General features: G+C 47.4%; 1 protein-coding gene across 1 annotated transcript; it reads right to left on the bottom strand.

Moving 5' to 3' along the window:
- Positions 1–747: 747 nt before the first annotated feature.
- CTSZ (cathepsin Z) lies at positions 748–8,083 on the bottom strand. The gene is made up of 6 exons (XM_054045274.1): positions 7,498–8,083; positions 6,210–6,373; positions 4,269–4,448; positions 3,367–3,517; positions 2,909–3,071; positions 748–2,326 (listed from the first exon to the last, which is right to left on the bottom strand). Exons 1-6 carry the CDS (start codon positions 7,638–7,640, stop codon positions 2,213–2,215), a joined length of 915 nt encoding a protein of 304 aa, XP_053901249.1. The 5' UTR covers positions 7,641–8,083; the 3' UTR covers positions 748–2,212.
- Positions 8,084–9,746: the final 1,663 nt, after the last annotated feature.

Raw genomic sequence — 9,746 nt, 5'->3', positions numbered from 1 at the left:
TAGCAGTGGTTGGCTCACAGAGGCGGATAGCCAACTCCTCCCCATTGCTGTTAAAAAGAACCTTAAGGCTGAGTTTTCAAGAGTTAGGAAAAGTCAAAATTAGAATTGCCCCTACAACCATATTTTGTCCTTCAAGTGAAAGGTCTGTGGTGTGGACCTCAAGGGCCAACCCTGCTGATGACCCATCTGGGTCACTGTGGCTTCATATTGTGGAACTTATATTTTTAGTAAACCTTAAATGTTTAAGTTAATTTTAAGAATAGCAAGGGTGCAAAGTTGAGTTTTCAAGAGTTAGGCAGTGTAGAACTGAGGTTGCCCATGTTTTGCATATATGAATTATGCTAACGTGACCATGTAACTAAAGACTATTAATTTTGCAACCTTCATGTTTTAGTATCCTTTTTTGACAGCTCAAGGAAAGGCATTTGGCCAAGTTCACAAAGAACATCTGTCAGAACTAGGAATAGAATGTAGCTCTTGTGGCCCATCCTATACTGTATCCATGAGACCAATGCTGCATGTTCCAATATGGATCATAGGCCCCTAGACTGTCCTCTGTATTTTGCTAGGCAACTAGTTTAGGAGACAGTTTTCTCCCTCTGAGATTGAAGGTAGATTGGACCTTATCAAAGCAGCAGCAATGGTGTTAGAAATCAGTGGGACAGTGGCGAAGCTAATAATTTGTAAAATAAAGCCCCTCTCACAATGAAACAACTGTAGATGAGTAATGTGCCTCTCCGTTGTAGGTCACAGGTGAACAATTATGTTTTTATTTAAAACAAAAAAGCAGCTGGCTCCTGAAATTAGAGATGTTTTAAGACATTGGAAGATCAGTTTCTTCTTAACTTGCCAAAATGGAAAACAGAAGTGTGTAGCTCCTTGCTGTCCTGTAGCATACCTGAAATGCAGACCCTAATCTCTGTTCTAGGTAAATGTGACCTTCAGTATGTTGTGGTTGATTAGCATCTCAGTCCAAGAGCAGGACCCTTAGTGACATGGGGCACTCAGTTTCTGTGCAAATTGTAGGTGTCCTTAGTCCACTCATATACACATGCGATCATTGAAGGTGGCTCTATTCCCCCACCCATCCTTCACTGGCACCTCATGATGGTATTTAACTAAAGTACAGATTCTGTTTAAACCTTGTCTGTGTCCTGCCAAGAGATGCTGCCATAGGTACCACTAACTTAATGTTGAGAAACAAATTCCATTAAACTCTTACAATCCACTTGCGCACCCTCTAATCACTTCACATAAGAAACAGTGTCAGTTTAACAACTGTGATTCAGTTAATGTTTGATATGGTTTGGGTTGTAATTTACACCATTACAGAACTAGGCACATGAGGTTGAGTAAGCAGGAAAGAGGAAGATAACATATCATCTTTCCTTGTATGCTAAAAGCTATGTCTCATCAGAACCCTGTTTCCATTCTCCCCCCCCCCCCTTAAAAAAACCTGTTATTGTCCCTGTACAGAAAAATAGTACAGCCATTCAAATACCAAAGCCTAGAATTAGAGTAAAGAAAGCATCAGGCAATAACAATCATTGCTTATATTAAACATTTTCCAGTAGTTTTAAAGAGATTTGGTTACTGTTGCATCACTTTGTCATTTTTATCTGACAATCTGCAATGCAACACAGGCCTTAGTGAAACAATAGGCTGTGACTATAGGACACAGTTTTAAAATAGAGAACAAAAAACATAGTACGGTTTCTGCATTTATGTAGCTCACTGATATTTACTTTGCTATTGTACTTTGTATATAATTTGCAAGTCTAAACCCAAATTTTTAAAAGAAATCCGTACCTCTTGCTTAAAGTAAACTTTAAAGTTTGTACTAAAAGGAAAACCTCCTTTGTTACAAGTGTAAAACAAATCTTATATGGACAAGAAAGAATGATATTTCCAGTGAGAAGATTTGTACCTATAACTTCTGATAAGTTGCTTGGTAAGTACCAGGCACATAAAGCAGAGGATAAGCAAATTTGTCTTAACAGCTGCTTTTAAATACGCAGTGCAAGTTAAAAATCTAGAGGCAGTTTTTCCACTTCTAAAACATCATGGTGATCTGAGCTAATTCCTCTTAACTGCCTAGTCATTCTTTACTACAGAATAGTTAAACTGCCTTTTTAATTAAAACAAAATACAATTGGAGGGGGGGGAAATAAAATTTCAAAGCCAGAAAGAACCCCATAAACCCTAGAAACGATCAAGGTAATACAGGATCCCCGTAGGCACAATCCTCTTCAATAGCGAGATTGTACTCAGCTCCTTTTCCACCTTTATATGCGCTTGTCACAATCCTCAGCCAGCCCAGTTCACCCTATAGTAAATTAATTTTCATTAGTATTGGCAAAAAGTTTATAAATTAGTAACATCAAAGTAACTTCTGTCTCATAAGCAGTGTACTTTGGGCAGAGCAAGGGGGACTAGAGGTGAAGGCAGATCTCTGCAAAGGGTTTGAGTGGGATTCACAAAACAAGCTTATTTGAAATAGCAGTTCTCTAGTGAACTCATTTGTTTCCAGCCAGGAATTCATTTCCATATCCTACTATCCATAGCCAAATAGCTATTGGACCCATATATCACAAAGCTATTTACCACTGGCTTCAATGGGAGTTGCATACACATATGAGGGCAGCATTAGGATTCCGCACAGAGGCTGGCCCGCTATTGCCTTACGTGTTCTTTGTAGTGGGGTAGCATTACATTCAGTTTATAGATTTTTTTCCTAGTTGTCAGCTGTATTAAAAATCATAGATTGAGACAACTCCTATGGCTAAGACGGAAACTTAGTTTATAAAAAAAAAAAAAAGCTAGTTGTACAACTTGTAATACAGAAATGTCTGGAGTTTTTAAAAATGTGCATTTCATTTTGAGCACATCCCTTCTCTCTCTTCCTTACCCATGGTTCGCCCCAGGAGTTACGGACAATCCAGTATTCGGTTCCATTTTCCACACCCCAGCCAGCCACAGATACAATGTGATTCACCATAGGAGAGGGGTTGTATTCAGCATAAAGTCCTCCAGTGTAGGCATCCAGCTGTGCAGTAGCCATTATGCCACAACTGTAACAAGCAAAAAGAGCTTCCTCATTCAGAACTAATTACAGCAGACTAAAGGAGAACAGTGTCCGTCACCCACTTTCACTTCACATGAAAAGTTCTTCACTTAAGTGGGTCTAGATCATAAGATATTGTGCAAAAGTTTAGCACATATCAGTCTTCAGAGGGTAAGGCCTGGTCTGGTGAAGAAGTAGCTGAATGAGCTACAGAAGGAGGCTCTCCAGTTTATCCCATGAAGCTTGCAAACAACTAAAAGAAAATTAACAGGATAACTCTTACCCTGTAATACTGTCTTTACCTGATTGGACCATTGGCATAGATTTCTGCCATCATTTTTTCCCTCCCACTGACAGAGCCATAGTCAGCAATTTTCCAGAGGGTGTAGTTCTTTATCACGTGGCATTCCCCAAAGGTAACACAGGTTCCACACTGGTTAAACTTCTTGCATGCTACAAAGAAGCAGTGACATTCGATTAACATTGCAAGCTAGTATTTTTCTTCTTACAGTTAATTATTCAATGAAATAATTAATGGTAAATTTTAATTCCTTTTGAGGGGCCATAATTATAAGATTAAATATAGCAGAGAAAACTGCTTGTTTCTTCAGGTTAGATAAAGCTGCAAGTTCAGATTGCTAATTAAGGCAGTCTCCACAGTCAATAATATTTCAAGGTTATGTGCTCTTTATCTGTTTCAGCCTTCAAACATGCTTTTCAATGTAGGTTATAAAAACTACTTCCTGATACGTGTCTCAGTATACAAATAATTAAATTGCTTCTGTGGAGCTAGAGAAACAACTCAAGGGCTTTGTTTGCAAGTAAGTATAGTAGACTGAAGTTCTGCTCTGGTAACTTAAGACGACACTTGTAAATATTACTGCATGAAAGCACCGATGCACATCAGTGCCTAGTGAGTTCACATTAGCAGCCTGAATGGTGGATGCTTGTTCAGACATGATGGCAACATCTATGCTGTCTGATTCTGGTGCAAAAAAAAAAAAAAACCACAGACAGCTACTCTAAGGGAACTGCTGCTCCTAGTTAGATAGCAGGTGCTTCACTAGCAGCCCGCAGTAAGTAGAAGCAGAAAAAGAAATGCGTGTGTTAGCTAAATTATATTTAATTTCCTTTAAAGCGAATACCAAACCCTGCCAAATAAGAGTGAGTAGTAGCTAGGAAGGTTTGCAATCTGTTGCCGTACTTTGGTCTTTGGCTTGGTAGTTGTTACAGGTCTCATCTGGAATGCCATGGTTGTGAGCATACATCCAAACACCTGTGTGGTCTCCACCTTCGCAGGACCCTGCGTTGGCACAGTCAATAACATTCTGAACAGAGAGGTAGGCAGAAGGCCAAGCACCTTTTCTCTTAATGTTGATGCGGTCTGTGGTAATAACAGAAGAATAAACAATTGGGGCTTGTTAGTTTTACTGTTGTCTGTAACTCATTACGGGCCAAATATTTCAACTATGTCTCCTTAGCTGCATCTGTTAAATATCTGCAGACAGCTGTGGGTGCAAAAGCCTACAGTGGTATATGCTAACAGAATGGCTAGGTGCCCATACCGTGACCCAATCGAGTGGGCGAAATGATGGCGTCTATGTTTTGCAGGTGCAGCTACTGTTTTCCATTCAAATTTGGCTTCAGGGGCAGATATATATGGATGTACATGTTTCATTTCAGTCCTTAATTAGATAAATCCTAACATCCTCTACCAGTTATGAAAGCACTCTGTTGCGCCTCACTTAACGTTGGTTATGTTCCTGAAAAATGCGACTTTAAGTGAAACGATGTTAAGCAAATCCAATTTCCCCATAAGAATTAATGTAAATGGGGGGTTAGGTGCCAGGGAAATTTTGTGCCGTACAGTACTATAGTTGGCAGGTGCCCCCGCCTTACCCCACACAGCACAGCCCACTGGCACTGTAGACAATGAGGCAGGCAAGGAGGCTGAAGGTGCTGTAGGCTAGGAGAAGCATGTTGTGCAGCAGCCGCGGCACCTTCCCAGGGGTGGAGAGCTCAACCCTCGGCCTGCCCACACCACCCCTTCCCCCAAACCCCCACCCTTAACCCGCTTCTTCCCCCCCTACCCCCTTTTTTTTTGCCATACAGTACAGTATTTGGGAGGGAGGGGGAGCCTGCACACTAAGTCCTTGCTCCTCCACCTGAACGCTGCAAGCCAGCTGATTGCCAGTGGCAGGAGGTGCGGGGAGGAAGAGGAAGGCGCTGATCCATGGGATCTGCCGGCAGGCGGGAGGGGCTGTATGTGGGGCAGCATGGGGGAGCTGATGGTGGGGGGGCTGCCAGCTGTAGACAAAGCAGGCAGCCAAATGACATTATAGAGAAGCATCACACAACTTTAAATGGAGCATGTTCCGAAACTGAGCAGAGACGTAAGATCGAAACAACCTTAAGCGAGAGGACGTTAAGGGTGGAGTTACTGTAACCTGCTCCCAGCCCCATGTGCTTCTGTCCCACTGCTGCTGTTGCCCTAAAGAGGCAAAAGAGAAACTGCTCCACCGAAAGCTAAACTCCAGCTGAGCTGCTGCCCCCACCCAAAAAGGGGAAGTCACAGTTGTATCTCGGTTTTCACTGTATTGATAGATTAATTTATCTACCTGCTTCTCCTGGCTTTCTGGGGCCTAACTGTGACTAAATGCAAGAGGGAGAAGAGAACTATACAGCGAAGAGAGTGTGACATTCCCACCCCACAAGCAATGCCCCTTCTGCTAAATGTGTTTTAATCAATCCAATTTTTCCTTTTTAATCTGTGTATAATTCTAAAGGAGGGAGGCCACCTCTACCACACTGGAACATTCCACCAAGAAAAAAAAATTCCCCTTCTCAGCTGCCAGTTGGGGAATTCCCACAGTATATGCTACCACCAAAACTACCTTCACTTTAAAATCTTCCTTACCCTCTCCCCAGTCTGTTTTATTTAGGGCAGGTACCTTGGCCCAGAGCCTCCAAGCTATTTAGGAGTTAGGCCCTTTGTCTTGTGCAGTGACAACCCTGAATAGTGCTGATAATCCTGCAAATCGAGGATGCCCCCCCATCAGGGGTTCAGAATGGTGGGGGATCCTGAAAATGGACTGATTGGCAAGAAAACAATACCCAGTAACAACAGATACCCAGTAACAAGTACCTGCTAAGGCACTGGTGCTGCCATGAGCCCAACAAGACCCACAGTACTGAGGAATGTGCTGGTTCCGAGTGGTACTGGCAAAATTGGTCCCGTTTACATTTCGCCAATCCCAGCTCGGGGGAAGTTTAGTGATGTCCAGGTACTCGTGAGGTCGAGGGTAGGTTCTATATGGAAACAAAGTAGTAAGAATTAAGCCTGTTTCCCAGAGATGATTTTTATATTTTCAGAGAGAGAAAGGAAAAAAAAAAAAAAAAATCTTCCAGTCTCACAATGATGTGTGAGAATTTCCATCCTAGCTTGAGATCACATGATAGTTCTAGCCACCATGACCTTTAATACCCTTCTATCTATGGTCTTGTGACTAGTGTTAACTCACAAAAACAGCTACCAGGTAGGCAGCTGAGATTAACATAAGAAATGAGAGGCCTCCCCAATGCAGCCCTTTGCAGGAGTTCACATGAAACAATCCAGCCTTCATGCGGTTTTCGATCTACTCTCAAAACTAAGAGGATGGATTTATTGTCTCCCTTCTGCATTGCTCAGGAGTCTTGTATCAAGGAATAACTTGGCAGCGGTGCAAATCCCCGTCTCCCCCAATAGTCACCCTGTGCCCACATCCTCAAAGGTATTTAGGCACCAAATTCCCTCTGAGGAGTTGGGTCCTGGCCCTTTGCCCCTAGAGAAGCAGAGAATCCTTGGCCCTGCTGCTGAAACTGGGGCCAATTGCAAACACCCCATTTCCCTGCCACCCTAGGGGATGGCGATGAGCCTGGATGTTATCAAAACTAATTGGTGCGGTGAAGTTCTCCGCTGTTACCAGGGGCCGCTTCGGGTCGGCCAGGCGGTGGGTGCAGGCCGGGTACAGTAATAGGGTGACCAGATGTCCTGATTTTATAGGGACAGTCCCGATTTTTGGGTCTTTTTTCTTATATAGGCTCCTATTACCCCCCACCCTTGTCCCGATTTTTCACATTTGCTGTCTGGTCACCCTATACAGTAAGGAGGGGCAGCGGGGTAGGGTAGGGGCTGGGGAGGTCTCGGCATCACGTGGGCAGTGACATTCCGGGATTTCACCCCCAGCTGATTCCTCCGGGCTGCGGTGGGCGGCTGCTGGGCTCTGCCTGCCTGGCCCAGGCAGCGTTCCCGGCACGCGAGAGGCTGACCGGCTTCTGCCTGGCCCCGGCTCCGAGGAGCCGCCTCTCGCCCAGCCAGTGGCCCGGGCGTAGCAGCAGCGTTGCACGTGGCTCCCTTCCTCCCACCCAGCCCAGCGGCGGGGCCGAGCGCTCACCTGAGCCCGGGGGGCTGGCGCGGGGCCGGTTTGTAGCAGTGCTGCCCCTCCCTGAAGTAGAGGCCGGCGTCGGAGGCCGGGCAGAGGCAGCCCCCGAGCAGCAGCAGGAGGAGCGGGGGCAGATGCTGGGGCAGCCCGGCCATGCTCAGCGCGGCGGTCCTGGAGCTACAGCTGCTTCCTGCGCGGCCGGGCCGGTTCCCCCCGTCCTCGGCGCGAGTATTTAAGGGAAGGTTGCGGCGTCTGAGTCAGCCAGGGGCTGGGCTCTGTCAATCCCCAGCTGCGCCCTGGGCTGGGAGGGACAAGAACCCGCGGCGCAGGAAGCGCCGGGCCCGGGGCCCGCCCGCGGGGAGTGGGCGGCGAGCGCGTGGGCAAGAGGGGCCGGGGCAGTGGCTCGCCTGGGATTAGCGCCTGGGACTGCATTGGCCTCGCCGCTAATCCCAGCCTTGGACATCCCCCCCCACCATAGCCCCAGCAGCACCGCCCGGCGCTCTCCGCAATCTCGGGTGTGTTCGTTGCTCAACCAGGCGCCTGCCCCCTGCGGGAGTTGCGGGCATTTGCAAGCCTAGAAGAATGGGGTCGTGAGAGCAGCCGGCTCCCCCCTCTCCTCCCCCGCCTTTAATGATTATACTGCAATCGTTTCTCTTAATAAACTCGCAGGAACATCTGGTATCAGTTTGGTATCTGCCAAGAACGTGCCTTCGTGCTATGGTCAGATGTTTTTCCAGGGTACAGACTTCACTGGCAAGGTCAGTTCCCCTAGGCTGCCTACAGAAACATTTCAGAGTAGCAGCCGTGTTAGTCTGTATCCGCAAAAAGAAGAACAGGAGTACTTGTGGCACCTTAGAGACTAACAAATTTATTAGAGCATAAGCTTTTGTGGACTACAGCCCACTTCTATAAACCCGTTTTACCCTGCATAAAGTTTATGCAGGGCAAACTCATAAATTGTTCGCCCTCTATAACACTGATAGAGAGATATGCACTGTGACGGGTTGGATCACAGAAACCCCCTTGGGAGCTGCCACCTGATGTGCAAAGACTACCCCTGCTTCTGCTTTCCCTGCCAGCTCAGGACTCCAGCACCCTGTCTTGCTGAGCCAGACACTCCCGTCTGGCTCCAGACACAGATCCAGGGTCTGAATCTCCTGTCCCAAAGCTGCAAGTTTACCAGAAAACAGCTCACAGAAGTGTGCTTGTCTCTAGCACTCAGATGCTCAACTCCCAATGGGGCCTAAACCCAAATAAACCTGTTTTACCCTGCATAAAGCTTATGCATCCGAAGAAGTGGGCTGTAGTCCACGAAAGCTTATGCTCTAATAAATTTGTTAGTCTCTAAGGTGCCACAAGTACTCCTGTTCTTTTTACAGAAACATTGAGGCTCCTGCCTGTGTAAATCTTTTAACTATGTTCTTTAAGAGGTATTTCCATTAAGGCCCTGATCCTGCAAGAAGTGTGCATGTGCCTAACTTTATGCACGGAGAGTAATGCCATTGAAGTCTTCGCAGGATTGTGGTCCAAACAAGGAGGTTTTTTTTCCAACTTTTTTTCTGGCGACCCAGTTGAAGAAAATTGTTGATGCCCATGACCCAAGGGAGCTTGGGATGAGGGGTTTGGAGTGTGGGAGGGGGCTCGGGGCTGGAGTGAAGGAGGGGGCTCATGGCTCTGGGGTGGGGCCAGGGATGAGGGGTTTGGGGTGCAGGAAGGGGCTCCAGGTTGGTGGGGGCTCAGGGCTGGGGCGGGGGATTGGGGCGCAGGCTACCTCGGGCGGCTCCTGGTCAGCAGCGCAGTGGGGGTGCTACGGCAGGCTTCCTGCCTGTCCTGGCACCGCGGACTACGCTGTGCCCCAGAAGTGGCCAGCAGCAAGTCCGGCTCCTAGTCGGAGGTGCAAGCAGCTCCACGAGGCTCTCGCCCGCAGGCACCACCCCCAGGAGCGCCGCCAGCTTTTCTGCCGCCCTAGGCAGCGGAAGGTCCTGCCCCAAAATGCCGCACCCCCACCGAGGCGGTGGAAGATCCCGCCGCCGAAATACCGCCGCAGTCGCCGCCCCCAAAATTGTAGCACCCATGGCGACCGCCGAGGTCACCTAATGGGTTGCGCCGGCTCTGATCACCCCCCAGCTCCCATTGGCCAGTTCCCAGCCAATGGGAGTGTGGGGACAGCATGTGGAGCCCCATGATCCCCCCCCCCGTCTAGGAGCCGGACTTGCTGCTGGCCGTTTCCAGGGCGCAGCGCGGTGTCAGAACAGGTAGGA

Source organism: Malaclemys terrapin, chromosome 12 (assembly GCF_027887155.1).
Source record: "Malaclemys terrapin pileata isolate rMalTer1 chromosome 12, rMalTer1.hap1, whole genome shotgun sequence".
In the NCBI taxonomy this organism is placed as follows: Eukaryota; Metazoa; Chordata; order Testudines; family Emydidae; genus Malaclemys; species Malaclemys terrapin.
The sequence above is the reverse complement of the archived record's forward strand: the minus strand, read 5'-3'. Positions and strand labels throughout refer to the sequence as shown.